Source organism: Oratosquilla oratoria, chromosome 30 (assembly GCF_046742065.1).
Source record: "Oratosquilla oratoria isolate Oo_2021 chromosome 30, ASM4674206v1, whole genome shotgun sequence".
NCBI classification, from domain to species: Eukaryota; Metazoa; Arthropoda; class Malacostraca; order Stomatopoda; family Squillidae; genus Oratosquilla; species Oratosquilla oratoria.
In genome coordinates, this window is record NC_134806.1 from 5,201,836 (window position 1) to 5,220,364 (window position 18,529).

Genomic DNA, 18,529 nt, shown 5'->3' on the forward strand with positions numbered 1-18,529 from the left:
TAATTCTCCAAAATATTCCTATTAAATTTCCTTCCTTGTAGACATACTTGGGTAGTTTAGCTGCCTTCATGCTTTAGAGGACAGACAGATGTGAGAGTTAGCCTTGCAAGCCTAGTGCACCTCAGGTTCATTGCCAAGAGGAATCTCGGATGTGTCAATGTCGTCAAGAAAGACTGGAGGATTGCCAGGGCTGCTGTTTTGAGGAAGGGCCTCCGTTTCAACCACGTTAGAAGCATCATCAGTTGGTTCTTCCATGTCTACTGGTTCTAGTGCAGAAGCTGACACAGAGGGTACAAGATCTACTTCTTTCTCAGCTTTAATGGTAGTGTCAAGGTCAGTAGTGGAGTCAAGAACACATGAGGTCTCATCATGCAGTGCTGGGGCAAGGGCAGGACTGGTTAAGTCCTGCTGGGGCGTGGGAGGAGGAGCAACCAGGGATCCCATAAGCAAAGTTGGGTCATCAGGAATATCATCATCAAAGAAAGGGTCACTCATGGTGCTGACCTGCTCCTGCCCAGCAGTCATGGGGCCCACAGCAGTGGGAGTCACATCCTCCGAGTCATTCCCACCCAATGAGCAAGACTCGAACAAGTCCACAGGCTCACTGGTCATGGGAGGGGTATCAGCACGAGGGAGTGAGGGAGATTGGGAGAAAAGAGGGGAGCTGGTGCTGTCACTAGGTTGGGCCTGAATGGTTGAATGTGCAGCAGCTTCAGGAGGAGAATCAGAGAGAGGATCAGTTTGTTCCCCGGGCTTCTCCACGTCCTCCTCCACTGTGGGTGTCAGACTTCCCCCCTCACTCACTGGTGACTGCAAACAACGAGTGACAGAAATTACCCACATGTTTGAAATGTCATGCAAACACATTATCATGGATAACCAATTGCAAAGACAAAGCACATAAATTCTGGTTATCCACAATTTGACCAGCAGTAGTATCTATTTCTAGCAGTGGAGCAACTACGTGCAATCATCACGAAAACTACTCATTGTATCGAACCTTCCCACCATGCCTAGAGATCACACCTTTACTTCCTCAGTTCCTAAAGATATTTTATGGACTTGTTCTAAATGCCTGCCAACTTGTTTGGCAAAACATTCAAATTTAGGTGCAGACTACCTAATAAAAACTTGTTCAAGAATATATACTGCATACATCACTTTAGTTCTAGTTAATACCAGATGACTTCAACTGAGGGAAAAAACTCAGATTTAAGTAATTTAAAATGACAAAGGTGACTTCCATTAACAACTCAAAATTTGAATAAATTTTACATTAAGTAGAAATTTATATTTCTGTAATATATTTCACCTTTGCTTTGTTTAATCTAACTTATCTTAATGGGCTACTAAACCCATATTTATTTTCTTTACCACTGCCACAAAACACACACATACACAAACATACAAAAATAATAAATACATAAAACTAACAAGTAATGGTAATAAAATAAAAGAATTCCATACTTTATTCACATGTGACAATATACTGCCTTTTGACCTAAAATTTCTTCACAATGTATGCCTAGTTTAAGAGAGAGAGAGAGAGAGAGAGAGAGAGAAAAGAGGGGGAAATTTTGATTCACTTCTTACAGGAACAAGTAAGATCTTACAAATTCCATTTATAACCTCATCCCATACAATTAAATTTAAGAATTCACAAAAATCTTAATCTATGCCATATATAAAAACAAAAAGTGCAATATTATCTCTACAACTCAGGGGAATTAAAACAGGGATAGCAAGAACTGATGGTGAGGAAAAGGAGGAGAGGGGGAGCCAGAGAGAGATACAGATGCAGAGAGGGAGAGATGAGAGGAGTGGGAGGGAGGAGAGAGGAGGGAGAGAGGGAGGAGTGGGAGGGAGAGAGGGAGAGAGGGGGGGAGAGAGAGAGAGAGAGAGAGAGAGAGAGAGAGTGGGGGGGAGGGAGAGAGAGAGGGAAGGGAGGAGAGAGAGAGAGGGAAGGGAGGAGAGAGAGAGGGAAGGGAGGAGAGAGAGAGAGGGAAGGGAGGAGAGAGAGAGAGGGAAGGGAGGAGAGAGAGAGAGGGAAGGGAGGAGAGAGAGAGGGAAGGGAGGAGAGAGAGAGGGAAGGGAGGAGAGAGAGAGGGAAGGGAGGAGGAGAGGGAGGGACAGAGGAGAGAGAGAGGGAGAGATTAGAGAGAGAGGAGGGGAGGAGAGAGAGAGGGAGGGAGAGAGGGAAGGGAGGAGAGAGAGAGGGAAGGGAGGAGAGAGAGAGGGAAGGGAGGAGAGAGAGAGGGAAGGGAGGAGAGAGAGAGGGAAGGGAGAGAGAGAGGGAAGGGAGGAGAGAGAGAGGGAAGGGAGGAGAGAGAGAGGGAAGGGAGGAGAGAGAGAGGGAAGGGAGGAGAGAGATAGAGAGAAGATGGGAGGAGAGAGAGGGAGAGAGGAAGGGAAGAGAGTGAGAGAGGAAGGGAGGAGAGTAATGAGGGAGGGAGGAGAGTAATGAGGGAGAGAGGAGTGTGATGAGGGAGCGAGGAAAGTGAGGGAGATAGGGAGGAGAGAATTTTTTTTTTTTTTTTTAGAATTATGTGCAAGAGAAAATTTTCACACTTTCCAACCTCAAGTCAAATATCTCAAGCAAATGCACCAAGCTCACAATATCAGATTTTTCAGTAAACGACTTCCAAATACTTGCTACCCCTTCAATTTAATAAAGTCTGATCCTATGCTGGAGATAAGTTACTTGTTTGATGAAAGATATCACTGCATGACTACAAATAATTCCCAATTGTGTTTGTAAATTCTGGTACGCCACCACTTTGGTTAGAGGAGTATGCTTGGTTATGAATCTTTCAGTCTAATGGTAGTCAAAGAATAGATCAATAATATACCTAATTATGCACCTTCTATATATAATGCATTATTAATAGAAAATTGAACATCTATCAAACAAGTCAAAAGATTAATTGATATAAATGCTACTAGTGTAAATGAAACTGCTACTGTATTTAAAATACAGTATGCAACATACTACAGCTTTATCCGCCACCCAACTTTTGAAAGCATTATGGACCTCTGGAGAAATGTTCACTAGAATTTACTTCTATTCTTTGTTCCTCAGAATCACTTTCTGTAAAGAACTGCAATATTTTCTCCCTGTATTTATATCATATTCTGTTGATGTAATCACTTCCACACCTTATCCCTAAATACCATCTCACAGCTGAAACATGTCTGAACCCTGGTAAGACCTTCAAGTACTTTTTTCTACATAAAAATTCTGCATTCACCATGTTCAGGAACTTTACACAGTTTTCTCACTCTTTTTAATGTTCAAGCTAATCTAAAAAATCATAACGAGGGAAAGGTTAAACTATATGAAGAAATTACAGTGGTGAGTCATATTTGGAATATGGTCATGACTAGTGGGCACAAGGTAGCCAGCTGAGGGCATTTCAACGTGTACCTTCATCTTGATAGGTTAGTTGTCACTTCTTTCCTTCCCCCTTTTATTCTTTTTCTTTAACTTTGACATTATAGCAGTGATATATTGCATTTAGATTTTTCTTTCAACATGTACCTCTGTCTTGCCAGGTCTGTAAATATTGTCCCATGTATATCAAATTGAATCACTACTCACCACACATACACTTACAAGGGGTGACGTTCTATTTTCTTTAAAGTGAGGTGCAGTACATTTCCAAATCCCACCTAAACCTGACATGAAGTTAGCTAGAATAGCGCAATCAGAAACTAAACCCGTAGGAGACATGGTGTGGCCACTAGTTGCCCACTGATGGTCTGGTGATATATTAATTTGAAATACAATTATATTTATATGTGTATCTGTATTCACATTGTCAGGAAAGGGAATAGACCGGCAGGTTAGTTGAAATAAGATGAGCCCTCTGAAGATAAAGTTCTGTTTTGGCCAATTTACAACACCCTTTTCATTTTCTTTGTCAAGTAAGGTTAATCAGCTTGAGATTTTATAAGAATTATTATAAGTCTAGAAGTGAATTACCTTATAGCATCAAGTGTATTTAGAAATAATTTATGTTCATAAAAGGGAGGAAAACATTATAGTGGTTATTGTCAATTTTCATGAAACTATATATCTTTTGTAATAATATCCCCTTCGAGTCCACACTGCTATGTAGCACCACAGTTTGACATTTCAAACTCACAAACAATAGTATGCAAAAATAATTTCATGCAGTTTTATAAACTGAAGGCTTTTTATCTATTACTGATGTCCTCGTAGACACCATACTAGCCAAATTAAAAACTCCTATTTTCAACTACCTACATTTTGGTGATGGACAATAATTTTCATAGTACATCCTTAAAATCTGACTTGGTCCACAGACGCATTTTCCATATTATATACTCGAGACTGTTAAGTGACAAAATTCAACGATTTAAAGTTTTTGGATAAAATAGCACAAAAAATAAATTTACAGCCACCTTACAAAAAACACTAAATTAGAAGAATCTTTAATATAATCATAGTTATTCTTTAGCACATTTAACAATGAATGGATTAGATCTTTAGAACAAATTTGTGTTCACGATGAAACATGCGAGGCAAATCCACAAATCTGAAATCAGTAGTGTGTGATGGTCTTACTGAAATAAAAGCTTTATGTAAATCAAGAGAGCCTTTTCTTAGATGTCCTCACAATGTCAATACCACATACACACACACGCACACACTTAAGTGTATATATGTATTATACAAACGCGAATTACTGAAGTTAACCTCTACACATCATGAACTGCTACATCTGCAAACAATCAATTACAAAAATCTGCCTCTTACTAATGCAACATTCATGCAAAACTGAAAATATAAAAAAATGAAAGAGGATACAAACAGCAACTAATTATAAGTGTAAAAAAATATTGCAGAAGTGTGGCTAAGTCCCAAAACATCCCATACCTATTTGCAGCCATTTACCATTTGCTTTGGGTGAGGCAAAAACAGAAGTCCTGCTAAGAGCTGCAATTGGTGCAAGGAAGCCACATTCCACACGGTACAAACCTGATCAGTGGTGGGCTGTCCATCATCATTTTTCTCTGCATACTGAAGTCTTTCATGAACTTACCAGTCTACTTGTTCTGTTCGGCATACGAGCTCTGCATTTCTTAGCTATAAGCTATACAGATTAAGATAATTTGAATGCATTCTGAAAAAAATTAGTATTAAGGTGCCCTACTTCACAATCCTGGAGATTCATCTTCATAAAAACCAGTCAGACACCTCATTCATGCAAGATGAGAAAACCTGAAGAAAACTACAAATTATCACCTCATATGATCAGATAGATAGGGCATACTGTAGTCACTAGTGCTATCAATCAATGTGTTCCACCAGGTCCCTTCCAGGAGACCCAATGCCCTGATGAAAGTTGCTCTGGTTTGGGTCAAATAACTCAAGGAAGTTGCATCATGCTGTTGCTATCTGGATTGGGTGAGTACAGGGCATTGTAGAATGAGGTGTCACTGTGTGGTAATTGCATCCTTGAGAATCTGGGTCTATGGGCATATTTTGTGTTTGTATGCCTTCAATATTGGGTGGTGGCCTGAACACAAGTGTGCTAAAATGATCCTTGTTTGTCAGGAGAGCGATTTCTTGGTGGGCAATTGGTGGAGTACTTAGTCTGGGAGTGAGAAGAAGAAGAAAAAAGAGAGAGAGTGGAGAGACAGACAGAAAGAGGAGAGAGAGGAGAGAGAGGAGAGAGAGAGGGGGGAGGGAGAGAGAAAGAGTGGAAAGGAAGGAGGAGGGAGGGAAGGAGAAGGAAGTAGGAGGGAGGGTAGGAGGAGGGAGGGAAGGAGAAGGAAGGGAAGGAGAAGGAAGGGAAGGAGAAGGAAGGGAAGGAGGGAGGGAAGGAGAAGGAAGGAAGGAAGGAGGGAGGGAGGGAGGGAGGGAGGGAGGGAAGGAGAAGGAAGGAGAAGGAAGGAGGGAGGGAAGGAGAAGGAAGGAGGGAGGGAAGGAGAAGGAAGGAGGGAGGGAAGGAGAAGGAAGGAGGGAGGGAGGGAAGGAGAAGGAAGGAGGGAGGGAGGGAGTGAAGGAGAAGGAAGGAAGGAGGGAGGGAGGGAGGGAAGGAGAAGGAAGGAAGGAGGGAGGAGGGAGGGAGGGAGGGAGGGAGGGAGGGAAGGAGAAGGAAGGAAGGAGGGAGGGAAGGAGGGAGGGAGGGAGGGAAGGAGGGAGGGAGGGAGGGAAGGAGAAGGAAGGGAGGGAAGGAGAAGGAAGGGAGGGAAGGAGAAGGAAGGAGGGAGGGAGGGAAGGAGAAGGAAGGAGGGAGGGAAGGAGAAGGAAGGAGGGAGGGAAGGAGAAGTGGGGGAGGGAGGAAGGGAAGGAGAGAGAGAAGGGGTATATATATGTAGAGAGAGAGGGGGGGATGGATATATTGACAGAGGGGAGAGATAGTGGCAGACATTATGGGATGATAAACCCACCTAGCCAAGTAAAATCAAGTATATATATAGAGATATAGATAGATAGAGAGAAAGGGGTGGCATGATTACTGGGTTCAGGTCAATGAAAGTGTTACATACCAACCAACCCTCTCAATCAATTTTTGGTACTTTTCCGAGAATTAGGTCAAAGCTTAGTGGTAACTGTATATCCATGATCCACAAAAACTATGCCATTTACTAAAAAAACACAATTCCAAAATTGGCAATTACAAAATCTAAGTACGGTAGTTTTCATGTAATATTAAAAATGTAAATAGTTTTATCTCCAATATTTTGGAGTGCTTTCACTGATTCTGTACATTAACTGATCTGCCTTTATGTGGTTAATATACATTTTCCTTCCATTTGTGTAAAAAGATTTAAAATAGCACAGAACAACAAATGCCTTTTATTACTCTCTTAACTTTGCATTTGGAATGATAACATGACTGATACACATACGAATTATTCCATACCACCAACACTTGTAATCACAGCTTGTCTTTTTTTTTTGTACTACATGGCATGTCAATTCACTTCCAATTTCTTATCCATCATGGAACTATCTTCTACCTTTCACCATATTAAAGATTTTCACACTATCCATAAGTCCATGTTTTCTTATGCAGTCCAATCTAATATTATGTGTAAACTTAAACCCTTCCATACAATGACGCCTACGTCAACATCATGAGGCGCAAGTGGGTATATGAAGATGCCGATGTGTCTTGATTATATCTATTTTGTAGTTGTAGCTGAGTGACTCCCATATTCTGTGAACTGGTTTGATCATATTTTCTGTGGTTATTGATATTCAGAGTGAATGAGAATGAGTAATACAGCTATAACTATATTTTATAACATGAGTATTGTGGTGCATCATTGAATCATCAAACATCAGCCATGAGAATTCGACTCATATTGAAGTTAAAGCAAAGTTTAATCAATGATTGGATCCTACAAGCCTACATTTTTTTTTGTATTAAAATAAAATATAATTGACCTTTTTATATATTTATACAAAATACTGAATTTTCATCATCCTATACTGGAATGTCTAAACTAAGCTGCACCAACGAAGTTAATATGGAATTCCAAAAACAAACAATTCCTCAATACCTGTTGATTCAAATCATTTCATTGTGTACTTTTCCTATCATTCACATATTTATTGTCAAATGCAGGAGGGGAGGGACATTAAACAAAGCCACAACTCCCTCTTCCATAATCTTATCAATCACTATCAATCACACTGGGAGTAACACCCTTTTGTTTGCACCATCCTAGGTTGCAAAGGTCTCTAGCATGGAATAAACAATTATGTAAATGAAAATTAAATATTTGCCTGAATATAACCATAATAATAGCTTACATACAAATGCTGCAACTCAAGAGCATACATCTACTCATAAAAATCATCACACACACTACTCAATTTTAGAATCTTGGGGATTAAGGGTTCCTTCACTGTATTCAATTAAAAACCAAAGAAGCAAGGAACAGTTCATCTAATATTGGAGCCTGGCAGCCAAAGCTGCTTTATAAACACTCTTCATGAGAAGAGTGAAAAATGAGGAGGACTGTACACTATTGCAAAAAAGATCTTGGTACTATTTTGGCATGGAGCCAAGAATGGGAAATTAAATTCAATAGCAAAAAATGGAAAGTACTGGAAATGGGCAATAGTAGCAAGACAATCTTTAATCTATTCCTTGGGAAATGAACCCATTACAAGAGCAAAAGAGGAGAAAGATTTAGGAGTCTTGATAAAAGAAACTGTCACCTGACATATATCAGCAGGATTATGGGAGAGACGTATGGACTACTGCAGAAGAATAAAGTGGCGTTCCACTATATGGATGAAGAGACAATGAAAAAACTAAATTAAATCATAATCTATCCAAGACTGGAACATGTATCAGTCGTATAGTCCCCACACAGAGTGAAGGATACAAGGCAGCAACCAAACTAGTCCATAACTTGGCAGATAAACTATACAAGGATAGACTGACAGCACTGGGTCTACCAACTTTGACTGCACTAACGGAAGAGATCTCCCGATTAAAGATGGGGGTGGGTGGGTTTTAAGAGGTCATGGAGGCAAATTAAGAAAGGCCACATTTCAAAAAGGATTTGATGAAATTCAGTTTTCCATATAGATGCATAAATACTTGGTATAGCTTAGGAAGTGATATAGCCCAAATATGATAACTGGAAATCAAGGATATGGATTAAGTTGGAACTGTACAAGAATTTGAGGCTAGGTATGATTAATTAGAAAATAGGAGCCAGGCCCCAACGAGTGTTGCTCCTCTCTTGTATATTACAATTAGGTAAATGCAGCACCCTGCCACCTATACTACACAAAAACATGTTCAAATCTAGATCATTAAACAAGCTCTCGAAAACAGGCCACCAAACTCGATACCACACCAACACTCCCCCAGACACCAGCCCCACAAAAAATACCTCTCAAGACAAGCAAGAACCACACTAGCACACCTGCATTCACAACACCATCCAGATCTTTAAGACTGCATCAACACAGTAGGCCTAGCCACAGAATCAAACTACCTTAGAACCACCATGCAGAAGACAATGAGCACCCTATCCTACATTGTCCCACACCAACAATCCCTCAACACAACATTTCTTCCCTGAGTGCCCTATGGAACCTGCCTGATGGCTGCTATTGTTACCCAAGAGCTATGGATCCCCTGCAGGAGGCCCCTTGGGCAACATATTGAATACTGAAGATGTCCCTTGCTTTCAATGGAAAATGGTTACAAACAATAATAGCTCCAATCTTTTTAGCAAATATAAAAAACTTGTAGGATGGAAGTTTCTAAATGACACTTGTTAAAGAGAGTGACAAGTTGCCCATGCCAGGTCAGAACTTTCATTAAACAAATTGTACCATTTTTTTTTATCATAATTCGACTTCCCTTTTAATTTCTTTGCTCTTAGCTCTACTTTTTCTGGGGGAAATTTGCAAGTCACTGGAAATATATTAAACTAGTTATTCAAATTCCAAAATTATGAAATTTATGACAATACTGGTGACACCAATTCTGTTATTATACATATCAACTCCAATCAGCCAGAGACAGGATATGTCCTAAGTTAGGTATGGTCTAGCATGTTATCAGGCTTCTACCCCACGAAGTGTTCAGCCTTACGGGTCTGCCATAAAACCACCAGCAGGATCTCGTGTGTATAGAACAATTTGGTAAATATAGCCCCTGCAACCTCACCAGTGATTTAATCCAGTTTGATAAGGTCGTGCAAATGGTATGAAATGCACATGAAATGTTATGTATATTGAAATTTCTGTACAGTAGTTGAAAATGGAATCTGAAACTAGTGCAATTAGTTCGATCCTACTGATTAGGTGTCAGCGTTGAAATATGACCCTTATGTACAAATTATGATATCCATTGTTGAAAGGGTTTCACATCCTATGTGAACAATTGCCATAAAGTTATTATTTTTTTTTTTACATAAAATGGCATGCACCTACAGTAGATTAACTGCATATTTAGGGATGCATAGCATCCCTAAAACTACTAAATTTTTGGCTAATTATTTTTGAGGTTCTAGCATATATGACTGACTCTCCCTGATGAATTTTTAGAAGTGCACACCTACGTGATATAGCAATAGAAAATTAAATATTCATTTTGTAAATAATACATCAATGTAATACGTTTTTCTTGGTGGAAATCAGTAACATAAAAATATACTAAAAGCTACACACTAATGAACGGAGCCACAATGACTGCTTCAGACACCATCTTTGTTTTGATAGATGTGAAGTTTGATGAAATTAAAGTATGATAAATTTGTCTAACCTAGCCTGCTTTTAGTAATGCGGTACCTGTAGTTCTAGAGGCTATCAGGGTTGTTATTCTTAGGGATACTGATGGCTGGATTTGGTATTAGATCACACTGTGGGGGTATAGAGGAGTTTCATAGCTTGAAGAAAAGTATGAAGCTCTGCTTCATAGCAATGCTTTGAAAATATGTAGAGTGGTGATGTCACTCGGAGTGGGAGAACACCCTGTACACAACATCATTGTCACCATTGACAAGACTGGACAGAGAACATAGTGTCAGTTGTGCATTTCTTTTAGCAAGGTTTTTTATAAATTTCCGCAAAGAAAAACATATTATATTGACATATGATTTACAAAAGGAATCTAATTTTCTATTGCTATATCGGATGTGCACTAATAAAAATAACCCATCAATCCATTCTAGGTCCTCTGCTCTTCAACTCAAATAATTCACATTTTGCTATGAACAATTGGACTAGTTTTCACAATGTCATGAATAGAATTCGTTGAAAAAATAAATCGGAAACAAAAAATAATTCAAATCCAAACTAAGAAGCACCAGACTACCATGGGTCTCCTATGTTTGAGGCAGAAACTCTTCTCTACTGCACCTTGAGGACTCCTTAACCCTACTAATGATGAAAAATGTGGTATGCATTCTCAATCATGATTCATGATGCATCCAGTTTATCAATTTTAAGATCAAACACTAATCAATTATTTCTGTGCTAGTTAAAACACTGGTAAAGTTTTACTCCCTCCTGTTCAAGCCATTAAACTATTGTAGTTAAAGTGTATATTTAGACTTCAAAATTCTTGGTACGTTCTTTCCAATGTTCTGGCAAGTGTGAACTTCACCCTTCCTTTGTACTAGTGCCTTCAGGAATCAGGTCAACTCCACTAATGCCTTTATAACAAATAATTCTCATTTTACCACAAACACTGCATCTATCATTCATGAGATTTTGTGTTGAGAAATTATTTAAAAGAAAAATAATCTCCAAAATAAAAGTGAAAATACCTGCAAGTAAACCAAGTAAACAAAACCACCACAATTTCCTTAAACAATAATAATTTAAAAGTGCATCAAACTTAAAGGTAATGTTACACGGCTATGGCTACAACATTATTTCTTTTGTGAAATCTTCAGTTCCTCTGATAAGTACAAAGTTAATAGTCATAGATTTCACTTTAGTATAATATTCATATCCCAAATTTGAAATAGGTCTCCCCCAAGATAAAGAAACACGAGTTGTCTTGATTAATTATGAAGAATGTCTTCCTCCCATAAAAAGAGGATATATATATTTACACAGATAATACATATGTCTATGCATACAATTACCAGTACTACTACTTGACTTGTCATGAGATTTGTCACTTGATGGGCGTACCTCGAAGTAACTACGTAGTGCCCTCCTTCAGTAAAGGATATAAATTGACCGAAACCAGCTCATAAATCTAAAGGCACACTAACCTGTACAGCAGAGGTGAAAAGATCGTCGTTTTCATCGTCTTTTCTAGAATCATCGTCATCAAAAAGAGGAGGCGGCTCCCTTGAGTCTGCCATGTTTGCTTACTGTGACTACAATATTTCCGAATCGCTAAATACGATTGGTGTGTAAACCATGAAGCTCTATCTGGTGGCTATCAGTGGAACTAAATTATCGTCTGCTATCAAGAAACTAACAAAGAAGACGGGAAATCCTAACTTCTGTTCATTTCCACACCAATAAATACCAAAGCGTGCTCAGTAGGTATCTCTTTAATTCTTGAAATTTATCTTACGTCATACATCACTGATTTGAATACCCATGCCTGGCGGCCCTGGTCGATCCATTTATAAATATTTATATTAACATGGTGGTGGTAAACCAGCTCCGACTATTGGATTCTGTTATAGAAGAGTTGTGTCTCCCTCCATTGCTTTTAACCTGAGCAATGTGGCGAGATACAGAATGGTCAGTCATGCCTGAGGGGTTAAGATGCAATGGTCAGGTAAATTCATTTTATTTATTTACGAGCCACCGGCTACGCCGATCCCTGCTTCGAAGGAAATTCGGTTTTCGGTCCTTATCTACAAAATGAGGGGGGGGGGGATCTCATTTATTCCATCTTCTCGTGACTTAAGAAATACTAAAACTAAACACTGAGCTAGCAAAATAACTTTTATCGTTCTATTGACAAAATGGCAAAACTTACTTATTTTAGAAAATGTGAGATTCTTGAAATGTTATATACTGTAAAATCTGTTCAAGGTCTTTAGCCAGTGTAGTGGCCTTACAGTACATTGGTACAAATCTTGACCACTCATTCAGCGATCCGAGTTCGAGTCCCCCCCAAGGCTGAAAAATTCAGCATCACTGCACTGCGAGACGGTACTCCTGTTTTGGGTAAGGCATGATGTGTATTTGTAAGGTCACAATATTACCCATGGACCAGGCCATATATGAGTTCTGAGCTCTCATCTGAGAGGGTAATAGCTGTCGATCACGCCACCCCCACCCACCCAAAAAATCACGTAGCTCCCTTTCCCGTAAGATACAACTAGGTAACTAAATAAAATCTAGAGAGCTTACGTGTATTCACGTACTACAGAGCGCACGTACGATGTTGGACAGTCTTCATCTCTTAGTCGCGCAGTGATGATATTCGAAAGAAATCATTGCAAAAAATCAACGAGGGGTAAAAATATGAAGAAATACCATTATCAGGGACATTTTTTTTTTATTGAAACCAAACGTGCTTGAACTGAAAACAGTGATGAAACATTTAAATCGGACCTCAGAAATTACAACAAGACATTATTCATGTGTATCAGTAAGAGAAAATTGACATGAGTGTGACATGGAGATAGAAGTTGCTCATAGATGACCAGCCAAGCGGACTTCACGCGTTCAGTGCATTGTCTCAAACTGTCCGGAAATAGATTTAATTTGGAAATGGGTAGAAACAACTTTGCCAACCGTGTAGTTAATGAATGGAATAAACTTCCTGCACAGGTAGTGCAATGTAGTTCAGTTCGAAGCTTTAAGAATCATTTAGATAAACACCTAAGCAAGATGCTGTAATGATTATAATTTATTCTATATTATTTGTTTTTGTTTTGTTATCATTTGTGTCTGATTTTCATTCATTATTAGTTATATGTCAATTTATTAATATTTACTATTTACCTGTTTGTTTATTATTTAACTGTACCTATACATTTATCTATGTATTTTATTTGTTATTTACATTATTATAGTTTTTTTATTATTATTATGATTTTTTTTCGCATCCGACCTAGATATGGACCAAAAGGTCTCCTGTCGGCATACTCCGCCTTTGTAAAATGGGGAGTGGGGGTAGGGAACACTGCGTTCAGGCTGTAATTTCATTGAAGGTAGGAGTGATTTGGGCAAACCTGGTATACTATCTCGAAAAAATAATAATAATACCAAGAAGCAGCTCCTTTCTTCTTCTTCTTCTTCTTCTTCTTTTTTTTTTTTTTTTTTTTTTTTTTAGCTGGGAGTGAAGGTTTGTTTTTTCGTGGTGCTTTTCCACAGTGGTGTTGAGTGTATGCACTTAATTATATATTGGAGTTCCGTGTCTCCATATATATCAATCATTCGTCCATTTTTTTCTTTTATTCTTATATTCATCTATACTATTGTTCTGGATTATTTCTAACGTGGTCCATAAACTGATGGATGTATGTGGGAAGCTATATGTTTTTTAACATACTTCATACCCCCAAAATATCACCGCCCCCAATAAAAAGTGGTATGAGAATTGTAATTACATCGATGCCTTGATAAATACTAGAACAAATATACTTATAATAAAACAATATGAATCAATATCGTACTCTATATTACTATACTTTACATGGCAAAACTTAGTTTATTCTATGTTCATACAAGAGATTCTAGTAGAAATGTACGTAGAAGTAAATGTATAAAGAAAATTAAATCAAGTCCTGGCTACGAGCCAGTCCGGCGCTGGTCACTCTCTTCTTTTGGGTTGGAATAGAGCCATGGGACCTTTCGCAGTCAGGCTCGTAGATTCCTATTAGCGCTAGAATTTTCAATTGTCTCGGATTTCACGAGGCAAAGGGGTGACTTAGCTAATTTGGAAACCGATATTTAAAAAAAAGATACGCCATAAATTGCTGCATAAATGTATTTAAAATTAAAAACATGACTCTTAATGTTATAATTTTTACTTACTGGTGTGTGATCAGGCTTTGTTAATTTAATTATAAGGTAAAACTAAAATAGGTCATTATTCTTACTGAAGTAACTATGGGCAGTAAAAATAAGAGGATGTTGATTTCGGTTTGTGCATTTTATCTGAGAGTGTTGAAAAATAATGGATATCACTGTCACGTCCTGTATATGAAAATAATCAGTGAGATAAAAAATAACAACAGTGGTGGCGGACGTACGAACTTAACGACATTTTTGTAAAGAATAGCCTCTTAGATCTGCTGGGAGCTATTTTCAAACAAATATGAGTAATTTTACGTGTGCCGTGGCAAACTGCACGTCAGATTCAAGAAAAAATAAGAGAAAGACAAAGTTTATCGTACCGAAAAAATTAAGTCTTCGATGCAAAATTATATTTTCGATACATTACATGGATTTGCCTATTGCTTGGTACATTCAAATGAAAGTATATATCAGTATACGTCCATTGAAGTCGGTAGAAAATGACAAATTGCTTGGCTTGATACAATTATAGGCTGTTTTACGAATATCATCTGTGATTATAAATAGAGGCTCAAACAATGCTATATGCCGCTTGCAATCATGAAATTAATTGACTTAAATTTAAGACACAATAATGTACAACGATACACCTCTGTAAGGTTATAAAACTTGTCCAAAAAAGTATTTATTTTCCGGCAAGAATTACAAAATCTGGCGGTGTCTGGTATCAATTTGCTCACTGCAAAAGGTCCCAATGGGACCTTTCGCAGTGAGCAAATCACATTACATCCTTAATGTAAGATACTGTACATTTTCTCTCTGTATCTCCAAGACTTCACGGCCTCTCAGTTTGTGCACAAGTTAATTTCTAATTAATTTATGTGGGTTAGCACTGTGTTAGTTGGCAGTAGCGTAGCGATCGAAGTGATTTGCCGCCCAGAGCGGGTTTTCATATTAGTTTCTTGAGTAAAACATCTACATTTATTTTCAATTGATTGTCTTGGAATGAAAATGTCTAAAAAATAACTTTGAATATTCAGATTTTCATGTAATGATGATGAAAACAATTAAAGAGTTGTGTAGCTTTCCTGGATGGGAATTCCTGAAACATATGATCAAAGTCCAATAATAGATTGTATTCAAGTGACGTCATCTTGCTTTCGGTCCGCCTTTTGCTGGGACAGACGGCCGGGGCCGTGCAGACTGAGGTATTTACGGTTCCTCAACAAATGCTCACAAGACAATTGCCCTCAATGGAATAAGCAACAATTGTTCAGAAATGTTTGCGATTTACGTGTCATGAAGCAAGTTTGAAATGCGGTCTACACTTAATATTGCATACCAGACAATATCATATATCATATAATTTTTGTCTTCATTTTCAATATTTATTCCTATGCAATGATTTTATCAACATTCCTTGATGGTATCCACGCAAGTTATACGTGGATCACGTTGGCTGTGTAGATCGCATACTAAAATATATTGTATCTATATTATATACTTGTCTTCTTTGTGACATACATGGATACCGCCAGGAAATTTTGATAAATCTATCATATAAGAATAAATATTGAGAATATATATATATATATATATATATATATATATATATATATATATATATATATATATATATATATATATATATATATATATATATATTTGCAGAAACCACCGGAAAAAACCCGGATACCGAACGTTTTCGTCTATTAAGACATTTTCAAAGGTACAGAAAAGCAATACAGAAAGAAACAATATATACATAAGAAGACAGAGGATATTCATAAATGTCCCATGTTACATATTATCACACACAATTTTGATCAATGATAAAATTGTCCAATTTAAATAAACCCAAACTCAAGCTCATGTTATTTCCAAAATTTATTTTTATGAAACAAGATTCAATAATATTTCTTTCTATAACAAGCCGCGGGCTTCGCCCTCCTCGGCTTCGCCGGGGGCTTGGCTGCGCAAACAGCGGCCTACGGCCGCAGCTTTCCGCGCTCTAATCCCTCGTTTTCCCCTTCGGCCTCGGCCTCGGGGCGGAACCCCAACACCGGATCCCCAACACGAAGAAGAATGCGAAGAAGAACTCGAAGAAGAACACGAAGTAGAATGCGAAGAAGAACGCGAAGAAGAATGCGAGGAAGAAGAACGCGAGGAAGAAGAACGCGAAGAAGAAGAACGCGAAGAAGAACGCGAGGAAGAACGCGAAGAAGAATGCGAAGAAGAACGCGAAGAAAAACGCGAAGAAGAACGCGAGGAAGAAGAAGAAGAAGAACGCGAAGAAGAAGAAGAAGAAGAAGAAGAACGCGAAGAAGAAGAAGAAGAACGCGAAGAAGAAGAAGAAGAAGAAGAAGAAGAGGAACGCGAAGAAGAAGAAGAAGAAGAGGAACGCGAAGAAGAAGAAGAACGCGAAGAAGAAGAAGAAGAAGAAGAAGAAGAATACCACCTGACCCCGACTTACCCAAGCGCTTTTTCAAGAATATTTTTAGGACAAAGTGTCACCGTAATACCACCTGTCCCCGACTTCCACAGCGTTTTTTAGAAGAATATTTTTATTTAGACTTAGATATTATTACAAGAAGTAATTATTTTAGAATTTCCCCAGTCAATATTATGACCATAATCCCTTTGGTGGACAAATGATCCACTGGACACTTGCCCCCATTCTAATACTATATTTATGTTGGCCTATTCTTTTATCTAAACCTTTGCCTGTTTGGCCTATATAAATAAAATCACAGTTTTTACATGGTATGTTATAAATACAACCTTCTTTACTTCTTGGAGAAGTATATATATATAAGGGCACATAAAATAGGGCTATTGTCTCCGCCCGACCGGAGAAAAAGGCCCGACCCTATTGTCTATATTACACACACACACACACACACACACACACACACACACACACACACACACACACACACACACACACACATATATATATATATATATATTATATATATATTATATGTATATATATATGTATATATATATATATATATATATATATATATGTATATATGTGTGTATATATATATATGTATATATATATATAGGCTGGTGTGACGGAGTATTGCCCCATCCTGCAAATGTGCCGTCATCCTTTTTGACAAGGTGGTAGTGGTTGAACCTATATACACAAGGACACTCCCTCACCAGGCAACAACTAGAAACACAAACAACAATACTGTATACAGTATTGTTGTTTGTGTTTCTAGTTGTTACCTGGTGAGGGAGTGTCCATGTGTATTACTGGTGTGACGGAGTATTGCTCCATCCTGCAAATGTGCCGTCATCCTTTTTGACAAGGTGGTAGTGGTTGAACCTATATACACATGGACAGTCCCTCACCAGGCAACAACTAGAAACACAAACAACAATACTGTATCGAGAACAAGACAAGGAGATAAAGGATGACTGAATCAATTTTTATTCGTCTGCATCAACCCTCCATCAATATCCAGCTACAGCCTGAAGTTTCACTCCCATCAATGAGGAAGCCCTACCAGCAACCTACAGGGAACCCGTCGGCACTCCGTGGGTAGCTACGCGGACACGACATCTCCCCCGCTACACTTCATATGACTTCCTGTCCCAGTGTTTCTTCGCGGGTACAAAATCTCCCCCGCCACACCTCATATGTCATTCCTGTTTATCATTGTGTATATTGTAACTCCTGAAGATGACCTCTGATTGGGTCGAAAGACGTCTAGAGTAAACACCATGTACCTTGGAGATTCTATCAATACCCTGACCTCCAACCTCCGCACTCTCATTCAAAATATCGAGAGTACTTCTTACAAGTTGAACAATGCTACTACTGCTGTAGACTTCAACAAAGCCTGTATTCAAAATGGCCTCCTTCCAATATATATACATACACATAAAACGAACCGTTCAGACCTTCCAATTTCAAATTTCGTGCTGCTCGAGTTTCGAACCTTCCGAACGTGCCTGAGTGCGCCTGGGTACCATTCTGCGCTGTGCATGAATGGTTGACTCGATGAAAGTGCCGGAGTGTTTGGTATTTCTTTTCTTTTGTTTACGGTATTTCTTTGGTTTTAT

The 18,529-nt window shown here is 38.5% G+C and overlaps 1 protein-coding gene across 5 annotated transcripts in view; it reads right to left on the reverse strand.

Annotated features, from left to right (window-relative positions):
- The window catches only part of Snx1 (sorting nexin 1), a 56,969-nt gene extending 45,067 nt beyond the window's left edge, over positions 1-11,902 (reverse strand). For 2 of the 5 annotated variants that reach the window (XM_076212502.1, XM_076212501.1), the window contains exons 1-2: positions 11,734-11,902; positions 505-810 (exon numbers count right to left, since the gene is read on the reverse strand). In XM_076212502.1, coding sequence (XP_076068617.1) covers positions 505-810; positions 11,734-11,826 — 399 coding nt within the window. In that variant the 5' untranslated portion in view covers positions 11,827-11,902. Of the gene's footprint in view, positions 1-120; positions 811-11,733 lie in introns of all 5 variants that reach the window. The other 3 variants (XM_076212500.1, XM_076212499.1, XM_076212503.1) reach the window with 2 other exon arrangements.
- Positions 11,903-18,529: the final 6,627 nt, after the last annotated feature.